Raw genomic sequence first — 17,978 nt, forward strand, 5'->3', positions numbered from 1 at the left:
TAATACAAATGCCTTTTGGAGGGGGGGGCGGCTCCAAGTAAATCGTCCTCATCTATTATCATGTTCTCTAATACTCTCTCTCTTGCAAAAGTATTGTTCATGCCAAGTTAATTACGTACTATGTTTATGTTGCTACGATCAATTAAGTTCACCCTCTATATTCTCAAATTAATCTCACAAAAATGCTCACTTGAATTCTCTTAATTCCGCTATTCTCAAAGTTCATAGGCCATTTCCATTACATATTGCATGGCAAGATGCTAGTGCAACAAACACATAAGGAAATTATGCCTTACCCTACCCCTTTTATTGCCTATGAAACATCACAAACAGATCTGGATACCACAATAGATGGTTGTGTTGCCACTATGATGTTTGATTGGAACACATTTGTTTATGCTATAGGACAACTATTTAAAGCCCAACAGAAAGCTCCAAGATTTGCAGTTATGGCTCTTTAGACGGAGCTTCATGAGAGCAAGCTAGAGCTAGAAAAGGCCAAGAATGAGTGGACCGAGCTCAGATAGAAGATGTTGTCGATGGCTATTGAACATAATAATGATGCCAGAAACATGGCCGCTCAACAACATCAACAAACTTCAGAAAGACAGATAGAGCTTGATGGAGGAGAAACATTTTGTTGAGGAAGCCACAACGGAGGTGCAGGGCAGGTTAGAAGAGAAAAGGTTTGCTCTGAATTCATTAATGGCCAATCACGACACTCTAAAACAAGCACATAAAAGTATATACACTAATCTTTAGTAGAGATTGTTGATCCCGAAGGAAATATTACACTAAATATGGAAGATTTGCAAAATCTACTTGAATCTATGAAGTCAAACTTAGAGGAGAAATCAGAGCAATATATTGGTGCCCTTGTCAACCAGGTCTTAGTAAAATACATTAAGAATCAAGACATTGATGAAGATGAAGAAGACCAAGAGGACGACCAAAACCAGAGGGAGGACATACGATCCGGTCATGAGGATGACGATGATGATGCTCTAAGCTTAGCTACAAGAGGCTCAACACCCACTGGAGGCCAGAGCTCATACCAGACAAAGGATGGCCACAGTGAAGATCAAGAGCCATGTGAAGGTGCCGACTCTCAACAGCAAAATCCACCAACCAACCAATAGTAGGCTCGACAATAGACGGCTCATAGTTATCAGTAGACAGACATCAAAGGAAAGTGTGTTATTCTATGATCTGACTCTAAGTCTAATCATCTGAATTTTTTCAAGCTGATTACGCTTAACAAGAGACTAAGGAAGCGAAAGGCTCTCCAAATCTAGGAATCTTTAGATGATGAGACTGTCTATTCGAACCTGGAGAGATTTCAAATGTCGTATGTGGGTGCCACGAGGACGGTACTGGCTGGAAGACAATGAATTACAGAGTCAACTAGTAAGTAAACTGCCTCCACATCCAAGCTATATACAGGTACTGGAAAAGGTCCCAGAGTGGTGTGTAACCACTGATGATGTGGTAGTAAATCCAATTCTGTAGAGCTTTGTCGATTTGAATCATTAAGTTTGCAACTGTGGAAATGTAGCTCGGCACTAAACCCACATACTAGTGTATAAAAGACATCTAAATTCAGATCAAAGAGAGGTTAATCCAGATGCAGCATTCTAGAGAAGTGTTGGATCAGAGAGTAAAAGCTTTACTTGAGAATAATGTCACTAGTATTAGAGGACCAAAGACTTGGATAACCTGAAGAGAGCAAAAAATCAACCTAAAGAGTCTTTTTTGACTGATCAAAATTACAAACCAACTCCTACAGCTAACAATGGAAGCCTCTAAGATTCTTGAGAAGGAATTGGCCAACAAAACATCCTTTGAACCCCAGTTTAGAGAGATGTCTAAAATTATGTTTGAGGCCAAAATCAAACGCAATCAACCTATACCTCAAGGATGGATGCATACTATATCCTACTGTCACAAGCTGGCTAGAGCTAAGATTACCAGGGGCAAACGCACACTTTATGACCATGACACTAAAACCACGAACTCACTGACATCGTAGGAAGTCAAAATGAATTTAGCCAAAAAATACTAGCTAGATCAAGAGGCATTGTACCACCTAATCCACACACAGAACACTGGTCCTGGTCCAAGCACCTCAAACCATTCAGAGTTCTACACAGACCTCCAAAAGAAGAAGGTGCAAGAAAAGGTACAGGTTTAGATGGACTGATAAAAAATAAAGGCTTAATATTTTCTAAAATTTTGGTCTACACCTAAATTCAAGAAAGGTGGGAATGATATAGATGGCACAATGACCCTTAGTAGGCGGCTAGACAAGCGGCTTGATTGGAAGTTCCAGAGATAGTAATTATAGGCAGTTACCACAATAGCTGAGATTGTGCGTAGGTAGTCAGAGCCCAATCAAAAGCCTATAAATAGGGGGCCATTACATGATTTTGGGGACTTCTAGGACTTTTAATGGGACTTTCAATCTTGGATTCGTTTCGTTCCTTTGTATCTTACTTCTTGGAGCTACATGCTCTTATAATTCAACCACATTGAGCTTACATCTCAACATTGTACTTATTCTCATATGAATACATAATCTTAGTTTCAATTCCCATTATCAATATCATTTCTAGTTTCAGTCTTGTCGATTATCATTTTCGGTTTCAGTTTTGTCTTCTAGTGTGTCTTGTCTGAACTGAAGTCTTGACTGGTCTGAACTAACTCTAACTGCTACAAATGGAGGCAAGGTGGCCCTGCAAAATACTCAAAATAGCACAATACATATCATAAAATGATATATCTACATACCTGGCAAATCCCATAGCACATAATCAAGACTTCACATGACCAGAGAGAGACAAAGAGCATGAGAGAGCAACGGAGCGCGTGAAGGTGCACCTCCTAGAGCGGAGTGCTACACCAGCACGGCAAGAGAGAAGAGAGGAGAGGAGAGGAGAGAAGAAACGCATAAGCACTGGGTACAATCTCCCCCCGTGCAAGAGTGAGCATTTCCCTCTTGCACGTATTTTATAGATTCTTCAATGCTAGAAAATGAATACACATCGGCCGGCCATGCATAAATGGTCATAGCTCGTAATGAGCACTTGAGTAATAAATGTACATAAAATGGGATATCTTCGCCTAGACTTAGCTTATCTACTATCTAACGGTGCTAGAGCAATGCCTACTACACAACCTTAGTCTACAAGGTACACAGGATACAAATCCTATATTCCCTTATCCATAACATACTCCAGGGTTGGGAAAGCAACTGCCCAAGGTACATAAATGGTGAGGTCCAATGCAAGGTACAAGACGCTGGATATATGCTTGCATAGCACAATGAGTAGCTAAAAACCAAAATAGTAGCAATGACTAGTAGGAAGAAATTTAAAAGTGCAAAAATATGTAACATGTGTATGGTGTGGAGTGCAACATTGGTCAGAAATGTTGTTCCAAGTAGACCACCATCTATCACCCTTCCACCTTTCCATACCAATTCATCATATCCATTCATATCAATCCATACCAAATGTGGTGGGCCAGTTCCACATATAATATAACCACGGAGAGTCATGTTGTACCAGGCGTAGGCACTCTAGTATACATGTATCGACATCCATAAACTCACAACGTTATTGCAAAGCGGAGAGTCCTACCTCACGAGGTGTAGGTACTCTAATACACTGTCAATAACCAGAAGTTTCCATAACAAGGGGTGGAGCGGAGAGTCCTACCCTCTTGAGGAGTAAGAGCTCTAACATGTGTAGAATTTTTTTCATTCCAATTCAGTTCAACCCATAAGATCTTTGCCAGTAAAATGTACATTGTCTCAACTAGTGTGTTGGGTAATGTGACCAAGGGTTTCTGTGAGATGAGGGTGTGCTTGGTGAGAGGATTGTCACTTTACAACAAATAAATCTTGATAAATATTTTGTTAAAAAATTTATATATTACTTGGTTATAGTTTCACCCAATACGCAAAAAGAAATGAGGACCCTTAGACATGTGCACCTAAAAAGTATAAACCACTACTAAAAGGGAAATATTAAAAAGAACCACTCGTACATTAGTGACAATTTCAAGAAAATATTGCTTACATTGAGTCGGGTAGAGTTAAAAATCACAACCCACTGCAGTATGTAACATCTATATTCATGACAAACTCTAGAATTATTCAAGATTTTAAGTACCACTAACTTCAAGGCCTGTGGACATATATCACCTTTCTCTTAGTAAGGTAATTAGTGGGTTATTATACATTGCATAATTGTCAAAAATATAACATGATTGACGTCAATTACCAAAACATAACAATAGGGGGTGGCGAGGGTTATGAAGAGAGAGAGAGAGAGAGAAATGAAATGAAATCTTATTGTAACTGTCTTTAAAATGCCAAAATTACCTATACAAAAACAAAGTGAGACAATCCTTGTGTATCTAATACAGTCTCTGGGTAGAAAAATACACTAAAATCATCTTCGACGTCGTCAATTCCCGTGGATGCCCGGCATCGGCCGTTTGTCTAAGAAAGTATTGCAGTGGTTGCTGAAGAGCTTCCTCAATGTCTGCCGCTGTAAGGATTCATAGTGGGAGGGGAAGAGAGATAGCAAAATAAAATGAAATGTTATATTAACCGTTTGTAAAATGCATATGGGACCAAACCCATACAATCCTTATGGATCTAATACAATGTTTGGGTACAAAATAAAATGAAGTAAAGTGAAAAACTAAAAGCCTAAAAGCATTATACTAAAATCACCATCAACATTGTCGGTAATTCCCGTGGATGCTCTGCGGTGGGTATTGTCGCAGAAAGTATTGCATCAGTCCGAAGGAGCTTCATCAATGTCCGAATCTGCAAGTAGCTGTGCTGGGAGAGAGCGAAGAAAAAGGATAGTTTAACATCGTGGGAAACTATCCCAAGAGAGCTTAAATTGTAAATTGTTCTCACTCTGGTCTCATAGATAGTCGAGAGGGAGAGAAAGATAGCGAGGAGCATCCACCCGTCGCGGAAAAGCTTTGTCAATGTCTGCCTTTGAAGGCAGTCGTATTGGGGGGGGGGGGGGAGAGAGAGAGAGAGAGAGAGAGAGAGAGAGAGAGAGAGAGAGAGAGAGAGAGAGAGAGATAGAGAGAGAGAGAGAGAGAGATTGCAGTCCATCTCATTAGGTAGTCACCGGGGGGGCACTGTTGTGTGGGCAGTAGCTGCACCATAGGAGGGGGGGGGGGGGGTGTATCTGTGTGTGTGTGTGTGTGTGTGTGTGTGTGTGTGTGTGTGTGTGTGTGTGTGTGTGTGTGTGTGTGTGAGAGAGAGAGAGAGAGAGAGAGAGAGAGAGACAGAGAGAGAGAAAGAGAGCGTGAGGGTGCCATGAGCAACGAGGGAGAGTGTTAGCTTGCAACTGCTGCAGGTTGGTGGTAATCTTGCAGGTGGTGTCTGCTTGTTGACGAGGTAAAGATAGAAAGAGAGTGACGCTGACGTACCACATTGTCACTGGATAGTCATGGGCACGTGAGAGAGACGAAAAAGAATATTTGATTAGGCTACGGTTGCTTGGATGAGAGAGAATTGGTTGGCAGAGGCCGTACGATGAGTGGAGTGGAGAGGTTGTTTGCATGGCAAGCACCAAGTGGGAGTGAGCGATCTCGCAGGCAAGAGCAAGGGTGATGGTGGGCGGCTGAGAGAGAGAGAGAGAGAATGATTAGCATTGATTGTGGTCTACATTTGTGTAGCTTATGGTAGTTGGGTGAGAGAGAGTCACGAATTGCATGGTAGGCGGCCGCTAATGGGACGGGACTCGAGAGGAGGAGGAGAGGTTGGAAGCAGCTTGCCTATAATCGGAGTTGAATCAAGCACATGCAACCCTCAAGGAGGGCTATAGTTGCACGAACAAAGGGCCATAAACTCTGACTTGTGTGGTAGAGAGAAAAATAATAATAAAAGGAAAAAGACAGAAGGGTCGTCATGTGTGCAGTGTGGATGTACGCCATATCTAGTTGCCTTTTTCTTTTCTTTTAATTTCCAAAAGATAACAGGCATTGAATAATTGTAAAGCAGTCACCTTTTTTTGCTTTTTTTTGTTGCATGCAAAATTGGGATACGGCACACCATGCATGATTTAAACGCCCTTTGCTGACTGAGTGTGCTATTGTTGACAACAGGGAACGGTCTTCATCAAGGATTGAACCTGTGTAGTGGCCACTCCCATTGTTAGCGCATGCTATTGTGAGCTTTTTTTTTTTGGCTACTGAGAGCATGTCATTGCTACCATTCGGCCAGCCACAACTGTTTTTGCTCATTTTGATATGACATTGAAATGTTATGCGCCAAAGTTGCATGCGAGTAAAGTTGGCATTCGTAAGGAAGGAAAGTTATGCGGGTACTTGTGGTTGGTTCTTATGCTCTAAGAGTCCCCCCCATCTCTTGCATAATTTGTGTGTCGATTCCTGATTTGAGTTCCCTCTTGAACTATAGCTTTTTAGTTTGAGCCTTGTCGGACATATTTTGGAGGTCTTTTGTAATATTCCCTATGATATTAAAATTTCTCTAAACCTTCTTCTTATTCTCCTCCTCCTCTTCCTCAATGGTTAAAAACTCTCTAATCTATACAATAATTAACTTTTCTTAATCTAAGCCTTGATCCTTATTAGCTTCTATTGTTATCATCTACAAAGAAGCAAAGCACACCAATATGTTTCTCAGAGGTGCATCTATGATCTTTTGATGAAAACCAATTAGTCAGGCCATAAAGAAAAAAAGAAGAAAATAAATAGGTAGGAGAAACAAGACTTAGCTTTGTTGGTTGTAGATTTTTAAAAAATCCATAGCCATGTGAGCGTAGCCTCGGCTTTGATACCACTACTACAAATGGAGGCAAGGTGGCCCTGCAAAATACTCAAAATAGCACAATACATACCATAAAATGATAAATCTACATATCTGGCAAATCCCATAGCACATAATCAAGACTTCATACGACTAGAGAGAGACAAAGAGAGGGAGAGAGTGAGGGAGCACGTGAAGGTGCACCTCCTAGAGCCGAATGCTACACCGGCACGACGAGAGAGAAGAGGGGAGAGGAGAGAAGAAACACACATGCACTGGGTACAATCTCCCCGTGCAAGAGTGAGCATTTCCCTTTTGCACGTATTTTATTTATAGATTCTTCAATGCTAAAAAATGAATACACATTGGCCGGACGGGCATAAATGGCCATAGCTGGTAATGAGCACTTGAGTAATAAATGTACATAAAATGTGATATATTCGCCTACACTTAGCTTATCTACTATCTAACAATGCTAGAGCAATGCCTACTACACAGCCTTAGTCTACAAGGTACACAGGATACAAATCCTAAATTCCCTTATCCATAACACTAACTACCAATCTAGAATAGATGACTGGAAGTGTTCAGCTCATTCCATTTTGATTGGTTGATGGATGAGAACTGTTTGGTGAGGAAGCCATAACTGAGATGCAGGGTATGTTAGAAGAGAAAAGGTTTGCTCTGAAGTCATTGATGGCCTCTCACCACACTTTGAAACAAACAGTCATAGAAAATTTATATATACCAATCTTTAGTAGACATTGTTGATCTCAAAGGAAATCTTACACTAAATATGGAATATCTACAAAAACTACTCAAATCTATGAAGACAAACTAAGAGGAGAAATCAAAGCAATATACTGGTGCCCTTGTCAATCAGGTCTTAGATAGTCTCTCGAGGGAATTTCAAAGATGAATGTTTGCATCCAAGCACAATATTTCCATGTATATTTACACATCCATCATTAAGGATATTGACATGTATAATTGTACGGAGTTCAGACACGAGCTTTGTGATAAAACCCAAATGCTAAGACTGTGCCATTTCACCATAAGGGATTGGGAGATTAGAAAGCTCACTTCAAGGGGAGGAGCATTAACATTAGTTTTTTGTTTCACATTAGTGTTATTTAGCATTGCTCAATAAAGTCCATGAGAAGGCTATGACAACAACCATAGCAACAATAGCACCGAGATGGTGCAGGTAGCAAATTCAAAGATGAAGAATTAGGAGTGGAGGAGGACAAACAATGAAGGCGTGGTAATGGATTTTTTTTGCAGAGTATTGGACTAGAGCTATGTGATGGACTCCTAGATTGGAGTTGTGCTGCTAGATTGGTTGTCTTGCAATCTTGTTGCAATGACTATCCAGAGCAAAACCTTGCAAAATGAGGCCCCAAGAAGACCAATGTAGAGCCGAGTATTTTTAGTATCTACTATCCTCACCCCAGATGAGTGTGGAGGCGGCTTTGCAACAATTGCTTATGAATTTACCGATGAAACCCCCCAATGCAAAAGGCATTCCTTTGAGGGGCAAAAGTCTATCTTGCAAATTAAGAATCAACCACACACACACACACACACACACACACACACACACACACACACACACACACACACATGAGAGGAGGAGGAGGAGGGCGAGTTGATGGCTTCAATCTCTCCATGTTTTTCCGCCATGAAATCCGTCGTTGAAGGAGAATGTCAAAAGATAATCATCAAGCTTGTAGTTCCTTTAGGTGAGTCACACGGTGTGCGGAGCTTTTTCAGTAAACACCAATATGTTGGCTAGTAAGAAGAAAACAATGAATGTATGCCCCTTCCAAGGCTTCCGAGCAAATAAGAGCTTCAAATTAATACTTCAAAATGGAAATGAGTGCATAGCAATTGAGTGCTTGTAGAGCTCAGAACACACACATCTTTAAGTAGGGCAATAATATGCGTAGAAGGTAATGGTGTTTGAATGCTTCAGGAGCGAAGTTCTGCAGCACAAGACCCCCTTTAAATAGCAATGAGCTAGTGAGTTTTCCACATTATGTGTGTGTGTGTGTGTGTGTGTGTGTGTGTGTGTGTTTAGAAAAAGTAAAGTATTTTATTTTGCATATGACAATGTCAATAATCGCTCCAAAAGCCGTTTTGCAATACGATGCGAGAATTCATTTCTGAGGTTATAAGAAAATCACCCAAGAGCAGCAAGTTTAATGAGTACCACCAATATTGCAATACCATGGGGGTAAATGGCTGCACAAGTTATGAGCTTCAAGGAGAGGAAACAATGTCTTATTTTCCCTTCTCTAATGCTTTCCCTCTTTATTAATTGTTGTGTGTGCATGATTATGTTTGAGCACTCCATGTGTGTGCTTCCATAGTTGTATTTGAACGTTCTAGTGAGCTTGTTATGCATGCCAACCACTCAATCTGCAAGCTTATGCGTTCTTGTTGAGTGGATTTGGTGAGTGTGGGTGCAAGTTGGTGCACACTTTTCTTTTCTACAAGCATACCCTTTAGCAAGGGTTGAAAACGAAGTAGTCTTAGGTTTTTGAAGTGGAGGACATATATTCACAACAGTGGACGTTTCGACTACTCAACAACGACTCCAACTCAAAAGGTCCATTATCTGTATCCAATTCTCTATACCTATATATTTGCTTGGCACAATACATAAAATTCAACGGGACAGGATACGACTTCTGATTCTTGTAATTTTTTGAGAGACCACAGTGCCAACTCTCCACCGTCCTTTTGTATGACACTTGTGCATGACGTACGCTCTATATTTACCATTTTCACCTTGTGTCTAACTCCAAAACAATGTATTTAGCTATTCACGTTGCTTTTATGTAGCTGAAATTAAACATCGTCCTCCGACTTGCACAATTGGACGACACCCATACCCAATTACCAATTCGATAGTACATTTCAATTTTTAGTATGTTGATGATTTTTGTATCTTTTGAGTTTGTCAATGCTTTCTTTAGTATAGTTCAGCCACATGTTTTCCTCGCTAGTGCATGCTCAATCTCGATCATTGACTCTATATATCAAATAGATACGCAGTTGTTCTCTCACAGTTCGGTAATTCAAGTTATATATTACAGTACTCAATGCACTTTGCACAGGTTTAGTTTATTCCTAGGTGGTTGATGTGAATCCACATACGTCCTTGTTTAGCAATGCATCTTATATATTGCAACCCAACGTTCTCCTTTGCTAAACCGTTCAGTAGCACGAGGACAAGTCTTTGCACTAGGTTGTGTGATCGACAACCAAGACTCCTTGCGCCCTTCAATTGCAACACATAACTCTCTCTCTCTCTCTCTCTCTCTCTCTCTCTCTCTCTCTCCCAAGTTCCATGAGAAATAAGAGAAAATTAACTATGTTTGATTTGGAGAACCAATAGACATGAATTGCTTTCTTAAACGTCAATGCCATGAAAATGGACCATTTTACAGACAGCTATAGAAGAAATTAGTCATCATATACAAAAAATAAAAAATAAAAATTCGTCAATGCGTTTTGTACTTTGTTTACTTCATTGCTAGATGCTTGATGTCAATCGATGTATCTCCTTTTAGATTCTATGGCAACGCCCACCAAGCAAGACTCGTTATTTGTTACCTCTTTTATGAAAGAGCTACTTGCTAGCTAGGGCTTTAGTTACAAGCAAGAGATTTTAATCATTATTGCCATCATTTGCACATATTTTCTACATGCACAAGCCAACCAAAAAAGAGCAAAATTTTTCTAACGAAAGGGAACCATTTGAAGCTTTCAGCTATTAAGTAGGCATGCAAAGCTTAAAATCAATGTAGAGAGGCTTGTAACAAAGAGGCAAATGCAAGCATTATAATATCAAGCTTCCATGGCTTCTACTATGCTAACCAGGTTTCTCATTTACCATTTCCCATTTATTTTGCGATAAAACAAGTGATGAATGAATCGCTAGACTTGCCTTGATAGTTGAGAGCTACAAGAGTCTTGGTTATTAGGTAAGGAGTCTTGGTTACCAAGACAAAGACCCCATGTTAAGAAAAACCTTTATCCCAAAAAACACAAGTCCCTTTCAATTAAATCTTAGTCAAAAGTTTTTAAAAATAGACTATATTGTTAGCCCTCCAAAATTTATGGTTTTGGCTGTATATGATGAGTTTCATAAATTCAATCTTGACTTGGAGCTAAAAAGAAAATTTCCACATTAGAGATATTTTCTTGCTTCATATTCTAATTTATTACCACATTAAAAAAACTCTCCTCATATTCTAAGTTATTATGATTCAATTCTCACAAAAACAAAAAAAAACTTTTCTCCCCCATTACGTTAAGTTTAAATGTCTCTACTTTTATATTTGTGTTAACTCTTGTGATGTGTGTCACAAAAAGCATATAAATTTGCAATAGTGGATATTTCGAGTACACAAGCACGACTCCACCTCGACAAAACTGTAAAGTTCGTTATCTGTCCCCAATTGCCTATGCCTATGCATTTGCTTGGTCCACACATACAAACTATGGGCAAGGCACAGCTTCCATTTCTTACAATTTTTAGAGAGACAAACTCTATATTTAGCAATTTCACTCGTTGCCTCACAGCAACACGAAATGTTTGAACTATTCAAATTGCTTTTCTATAGCTTGACACCAAACATCGCCCTCTACATTGCACAATCGGAACACGCCCTTACACAATTAGCAAGTCCATAGTGCACTTCAATTTTTAGGTTTCCTCGATGTTTTTTGTATTTTGAGAGTTCATCAATGATTCTTTTGGCTTAGTTAAGCTACAAGTTTTCCTCACTTGTCCTCAATTCCACATCCATTCAATTGTTCGTCATTATAGTGTCCTCTCTTTTTTATTTATTGAATAGTATCAAATGTAACGCCCACCAAGCAAGACTAGTTTAAGGCATTTACAAAGAGACTCAATCTGCTGCCGTATTCATACAAAGAACCTTGTCACCTTTTAGCGAGATAATAAAGGCAAACACCATCTGAGGGATAGGTCAAAAATCAAGGAAATGGGCCTCTCTCTCTCTCTCTCTCTCTCTCTCTCTCTCTCTCTCTCAATACCTTTTCAATGCAGCTTTGCCTTTTTCTTGGGATGACAGAAATACATCACATGTACATTGATTTGTCTCATAGACCGAGTTCAACCTTTCAGAGACATTAAGAAAATCATTCTTTATTTTTCCTTTCTCTATGTGTGCACGCGCACATGCACGTAGTGCACCTGCCTACTGAAGCATATGGCACAAAAAATATCACCCTTGCAAAGCTAGTTTTACTATAATCCAAAATGATGCAATCCAAAAGCATAATTTTCACTCAAAACACAGTTGACCTTACACACAATCTGAAGAGTGACTTGCAGACTTGTAAGCAAAGGTACAATGAAATGAAATCCAACAATCCTGGGAAATGGCCAAAAGCCATTAGAACAAGAACCCTTATAAAAGACACAGCTAATCAACGAAGTCAAGGCGCACAGAAAGTCTCCCCTGAGAGGATGTAGAATAGCCTCATTGGTGATCCTCGCTTACTGGAGCGGGGTAAGCCTACAGAACATTTTTCAACCATTGTCAAACAAGACCTAACCTTATTTGAAAAGAAGGAAAAAATTGCCAAAATACCCCTAAAATTTGTGGAAACTCCAAAAATACCCCTCAAATTTCAAGTATACTCCAAACCAATTTGCTCCATTTTTTGCATAGTTTATTCTTTTTTGACAATACAATTCACCTTACTTTATAAACAAGGGAAAATTAGCAACATACCCCTGAAATTTGTGGAAGCTCCCAAAATACCCCCAAATTTCAAATATTACCAAAATACCCTTGTACCAACTTTATACCAATTTGTTCCATTTTTTGCACAGTTTATTCTTTTTGACAATACAGATGTCACAAAATAATGGCGTGGCATGATCACCGGCAGACAAGAGTAAGATGACGTGGCAGAAAACTGTTCGGATAGGCAAGGCTTGAATTTCTGGCAGCAGTACGGATTTTCTCATATCGCGCTGACATGCTGATGTGGCTGCTGTAGGGAATTCCAGGAATTGCGCTGCTTGCTTTTTGGGCAAATTTTTTACCAAATGCTTTTGGGACTATTTTGCTTTTGAGTTAGATGCTTTTGGGGCTCTGCTTTTGGGGCAACCCTTGTAAGAATAAATAGACCCTTTGGGGCCTCACTCTTCAGAGCATCTGGACGCAAAGTCTGAGAGCAGAGGACCCCTCGAGTGTTGTGCTCTGCTCAAGCCATAGTAGTCTCGTACGGTCCCGTACGTTTTGTACGCGTACAATGATGTGCGGTACTAAACGAACTAAAAAAAATTATGATGTACGATGACGTTATGTACGTTCAAATTTTAAAAAACAAACAATTCTCAAGTCTAAGGGCCTAAGGCTTAGGCCTTAATACTTACTTATAGAAACTTGACATTTGTATAGATTACAAGTTAGTAGTTACAATACTACATAGTACATAGTACAATGTAAAGAGTCAAGACTCAAAGACTAAAGAGAATGAGCATTACATAAACCAAAATGATCATTGAAATTTGATAAGTAGAGACCAAGTGGCAAGGGCTACAAAGTACTCAAAAAGTGGCAAGGGATACAAAAAAGTGGGGGGACCAAGTGGCAAGGGCTACAAAGTACTCAAAAAGTGGCACACCATAATAGAGAGACTAAATAGTAAAGTCACTAGTCACTAGTGCTCTCATCATCTTCCTCATCTTCCTCTTCTGAGCCTTGCTCATCAACATCATCCTCTTCCTCACAAGAGTCAAAGGATGACGGCTCATAATCTCCATCACTAATGAGGTTGCCTTCATCATCATACTCTGGCTCTCGAGGCTCTCTATCCTCGGAAGTGATGGCCGCCGCACAAGAGCCGCTTCCGGAGCCTCGCCGCACATAGGTCCTAGGAGCCTCCGTGGGTGTTGTTGATGCTTTGCCTCTACCTCTTGTAGCCCTGGCACCTCTGCCTCTTGTAACCGATGTAACTCCATGGATGACGACCTTCTTGCGTGATCGTGTGCGAGAAACCCGGCGATCAATCTCCTCAAGCTCCAAGTAGAGCTTACGAAAAATCATTTGCTCCTCAGGGTCTTGCTCTTTATTGACACTCTTTAAAGTATCAATCGTAAGTGTGAGCTCATCCACGTTGACCTATTTGACATTTACAACATTGGACAATGAAAACATAATTAGTATATTCAAACTAATTAAAGACTAGACTCTAGAGTATAGAAAATGGAGTGAGTAGTGATTACAATTTATAATTTATACCTGTCGAGCCATAAGCATCTCATGCATAGAGCGCAACATGCGTAAATTGGAGCGACAATAGATAAGTCGCTCTAATTGCTTCGTTGAGAGCTTGTTTCGGATTTTGGTGTGGATGAGGGAGTATGCGGACCAATTACGCTCACATGCTCCCGATGAGCAATCCTAAAACACATCAAGAGAGGCATAAGCTAAAAGAGACTATAGTTGAAGAGATTAAGCATAAAATGTAAAAGGTTGAGGCTTGTCGCTTACTTGGCCAAGAACCCTCAAAGCAAGTCGTTTGAGAGTAGGCAATTGATAGCCAAAGCTCTCCCACCAAAATAAAGGCTTCACCAAGGATTGCCGCTTCCAACACAAGTTGGAAGTAAATGCGGTGCCTCGTTGGTCGCTATAGTTGATTACCTCTTGGAGAAATGCTCCAATGTCCTCTTCTTTTAGCACCTTAAAGAGGTAATTGTTGCGCTCCTCAATAAGCTCTTGATTTGCAAAGAGTTCGGGCTTCTTGTAAGCCGGATGCAAGAGAGCCGCAAAGTAATGGATAGGTCTCTTCATCCAATCCCACCGCTTTGTGATTAGGAAGAGAATGTCGTCTCTCTTGGGAGAGTCCTCGAGGTAATCACTACAAGAAGAGAGAGGAAATGTACTAAGTAGAGAAACAAGCATGTAGAATTTAAATATATAGAGAATGACATATGTAATAATAAATATGTAGTTATACCGTGTTCCATCGGGAGCCCCATCTAGGATTGTAGACTTCTCAATCTCCTTGTAAGCTTCCTCCATGAAGTGCCATAGAAACCCAATAGTTACCCCTTCCATGCCGGTCATGCGGAGAGCCTTGTACAAGGGCAAGATCGCAACGACAAGACCCTTAATTTCTTGCCAAAACTCCTCCCGCAAGCAAAGCCGTTGGATGGCTTTTGCATCTTGTTGGAAAGCGGCGGACTCTCCATTCATCCACTCCTTAAACTCATCGGAGACCATGGTCTTTTGTATTTTGTTTTGCACATCATAGAGCCGCTCTAGAAGTAGCCACATGGCGGCAAAGCGAGTGGCCGATGGCTTCTTCAACTCAAGGTCGGAGTAGGTGCGGTAAATGGCAAGCACCCTCACTTTGCCGTTGATGAAATTGATGATGGAGAGTGCTTGGTTGAGGATATCTTTCACCCAACCTAGCTCCCCTATGTCTTCAAAGAGAAGGTCAAGGCAATGAGAGGCACATGGAGTCCATACTATGGATGGAAATTCCTTCTCTAGCCTCTTACTCGTTGCCTTGCAATTTGAAGCATTGTCGGTAATCACTTGCACGACATGCTCCGCAGCAACCTACACAAGAGGCATTTGTGACAAGAAGAGTTAAAACTTAAAAATTAAAACATAGGACTCATTGGCAATTGCTCAAGACATAAAGGCTCGATTTACGGTTTTACCTCAAGAATGGCTTGGCGGATGTGCTTCCAAACGAATGCCCCGGTCACTTTCTTCCCTCTCGAACCCGCATCCACCGCCCGTAAGAAGTACGTGCCAAGAGGACAAGAAACAAGAATGTTGATGATGCCCCTCTTCTTGCGGTCGCTCCATCCGTCGGAGAGGATAGAGCATCCATACTTTGCCCAACCCGCACGTACGGGCTCAAGTGACTTGTCAATCCTTGCCCTCTCTTCATCAAGCTTCTTTGTTCTCATGTCATGGTATGACACACCCGTCCACCCTTCGCATGGACCAACCGCCGCAATTGCTATGAACATCCTCTTCCATCGCTCCAACCGAAGAATGTTGAAGGAGAGATTGCATTCAATCACCGTGCGGGCAATCTCTATTTCCGCGATTCTTTGTCTCTCCTTGAGGAAAGACAAGGAGCCGGAGCATCCACCCATCGATTTCGCAAGAGAAGTTTGCTTTGCCATCTTCGGAGGCCGGCCACCATCACTTGAAGACTCCTTCGACTTCTTGGACTTCTTGGAGGAGGCACTACCATCACATGAGGCCGCGGTGGCACCGGTAGCCATGGACATAGTTGGAGAGGCCTCTTCCTCCGAATCGGAGCTATCAACATCCGGCGACACGAACTCATCCGAGGTGACTCTACCCTTGCGTGTCTTCAATGGAAGATACTTTCTCTTGCATTCCGCAAGGATATCTTCGGGGATATTAGGACATGGCCCCGCTTGTCCTCCCATCTTTGTCAAGTGGATGATGAGACGGGTGACGGAAGAGGTCATAGCTTTTGGGCAATATTTGCACCACCACTTGCAAGAGTTTTGCTTGCCCCCCACCCGCTCAAAATATCGGCAATGCTTCTCAAAGGCTTCATGAAGAGGAGGCGGCATTATGTAGTATGTAGCTAGTAGCTACTAGTATGATGTATGATGTATCAATAGATTAGAGAGAGAGAGAGAGAGAGAGAGAGAGAGAGAGAGAGACCCAAGGAAGCTTGAAGGAGAGACCCGTCACGGTGTCACCCAAGGGAGCTTGAAGGAGAGAGATGGTAGACCCAATGGAGACTCGAGAGCTTGAGAGCTTGAAGCTTCAATGGAAGCACATGGAAATGAGAGGGTAGAGCATTGAGAGGCTTAGGGCTAAAGCTTGTAGCTTGTAGTTGTAGGTTGTGTTGGATAACAAAGGGGAAGGGTTGCTTAAATAGGAGAGGAAGAGCATGTGAGGCTTGACATTTGAGCAATGGGCATTGGCCCTTGGGCAATAAGCATGGCAATGTGCCAATGGCCCATGGGCAATAAGCATGGAATTTGGCTTCAAAACTGCCCGCAAACGGCTCCAAAAGGACTACAAAATGGACGTTGCAAAACGGTCAAAAAGCTGCCAACGGTCATAAACTGCCGAAAAAAGTCACCGGACGGAACGAACGGAACGCACGGGACGGGACGGGTCCGGCCGGACAGAACGAGAGGTTCCGTTCGACGTACGAAAACTACCCTGGCTCAAGCATTAATATAATAAAGAAAGGGGCGCCAAGTTTTGGGCCAACACCTCTAGGCACGTAACTACGCTGAGCCGTGTCGACTTAAATTCTAAAGTTATGGAGTATTTTAAGTGATTCTTTTGGTGTGTCATGCGAGATTCTCGACTTAGGGTGTCCAAGTCTGTTACAGTGGTGTTAGATCACGGCCGATTTCTCTTCTACCAAGAAGTCCAATCCTCTTACCGTGACACACATGGAATCAAACAACGAATCCCGCAAGAATCAAACAAACCCTCCTAACACTTCAAAAACAGGAGAGCACGGGAAATCCAAACGGATCAACAGATCCAGGAACGGGCCACCTCGGCCTATGGTATATCAATTCATGGAGATGCAACGTCAACAACACGTCCCAATATCCCAAATTTTTGACTCGACACCACATTGACGAGGTGCATACCCATTGGTAGAACGCCATCGATTCCCCCATAAAGTCAACCCCTCCTGTCCTACGAATGTTTATTGAAGATGAACTTGAGGACGTGGTTGAAAGACGAGCCAACCATCTGTTGGGGGTAAAGAAGAAGCAACCGAATGAACACAACAAGGGAACTGACTTCCCTGGTTACTTGGGCCAAAAATCCTCTTTTAAGAATGCAAGAAAACAGAAGAAGCGTGTTCGTTTCGAAGGATTGTCCAGTTCAACCTCATCTTTTACTGACAACTCGGACAGCTCATCCTCTTCTGACTCGAGTGATGAGGACAAAAAGGGCAAGAAACGATGAAAGGACCATACATTTTATTCAAAAAGGAAGCACTTTGGCAGAGCCAACCAGTATGATTTTCTTGACGACAAAGGCAAAAAGACCAAGGAAGAGGGTGGACAGGCATTAAAGTTTGAGTACTTTTAAAGGTTTCGAGATGCTCCCAATGTTAGGTGCAGCGGAATGAATGTTGTATTTTC

General features: G+C 41.4%; 2 protein-coding genes across 4 annotated transcripts in view; both read right to left on the bottom strand.

Annotated features, from left to right (window-relative positions):
• Positions 1-12,099: 12,099 nt before the first annotated feature.
• The window catches only part of LOC147440899 (uncharacterized), a 33,285-nt gene continuing 27,406 nt past the window's right edge, over positions 12,100-17,978 (bottom strand). For both annotated transcript variants that reach the window (XM_086482705.1, XM_086482704.1), the window contains one exon: positions 12,100-12,357. In XM_086482705.1, the coding sequence (XP_086338831.1) occupies positions 12,278-12,357 (80 nt within the window). In that variant the 3' untranslated portion in view covers positions 12,100-12,277. The remainder of the gene's footprint in view (positions 12,358-17,978) is intronic.
• LOC147440900 (uncharacterized) lies at positions 13,311-16,500 on the bottom strand. 2 transcript variants are annotated; one of them, XM_086482703.1, is made up of 5 exons: positions 15,525-16,499; positions 14,813-15,420; positions 14,347-14,713; positions 14,095-14,256; positions 13,311-13,974 (listed from the first exon to the last, which is right to left on the bottom strand). In XM_086482703.1, exons 1-5 carry the CDS (start codon positions 16,422-16,424, stop codon positions 13,507-13,509), a joined length of 2,505 nt encoding a protein of 834 aa, XP_086338829.1. In that variant the 5' UTR covers positions 16,425-16,499; the 3' UTR covers positions 13,311-13,506. The 2 variants fall into 2 exon arrangements, with proteins under 2 accessions (XP_086338829.1, XP_086338828.1); XM_086482702.1 differs by having other exon boundaries at positions 14,347-15,420; positions 15,525-16,500.

This window comes from Adiantum capillus-veneris, chromosome 15 (assembly GCF_014529385.1).
Source record: "Adiantum capillus-veneris isolate H3 chromosome 15, ASM1452938v2, whole genome shotgun sequence".
Classification (NCBI taxonomy): Eukaryota; Viridiplantae; Streptophyta; class Polypodiopsida; order Polypodiales; family Pteridaceae; genus Adiantum; species Adiantum capillus-veneris.

What these genes read in the sequence shown, in the direction of transcription:
- LOC147440900 (XM_086482702.1), bottom strand. Translation starts at nt 16,424, where the DNA reads ATGCCGCCTCCTCTTCATGAAGCCTTTGAGAAGCATTGCCGATATTTT. An exon ending in TCCGCCAAGCCATTCTTGAG is followed by an intron (nt 15,421 to 15,524) that starts GTAAAACCGTAA and finishes CCTCTTGTGTAG; the next exon opens with GTTGCTGCGGAGCATGTCGT. An exon ending in CTTTGAGGGTTCTTGGCCAA is followed by an intron (nt 14,257 to 14,346) that starts GTAAGCGACAAG and finishes GATGTGTTTTAG; the next exon opens with GATTGCTCATCGGGAGCATG.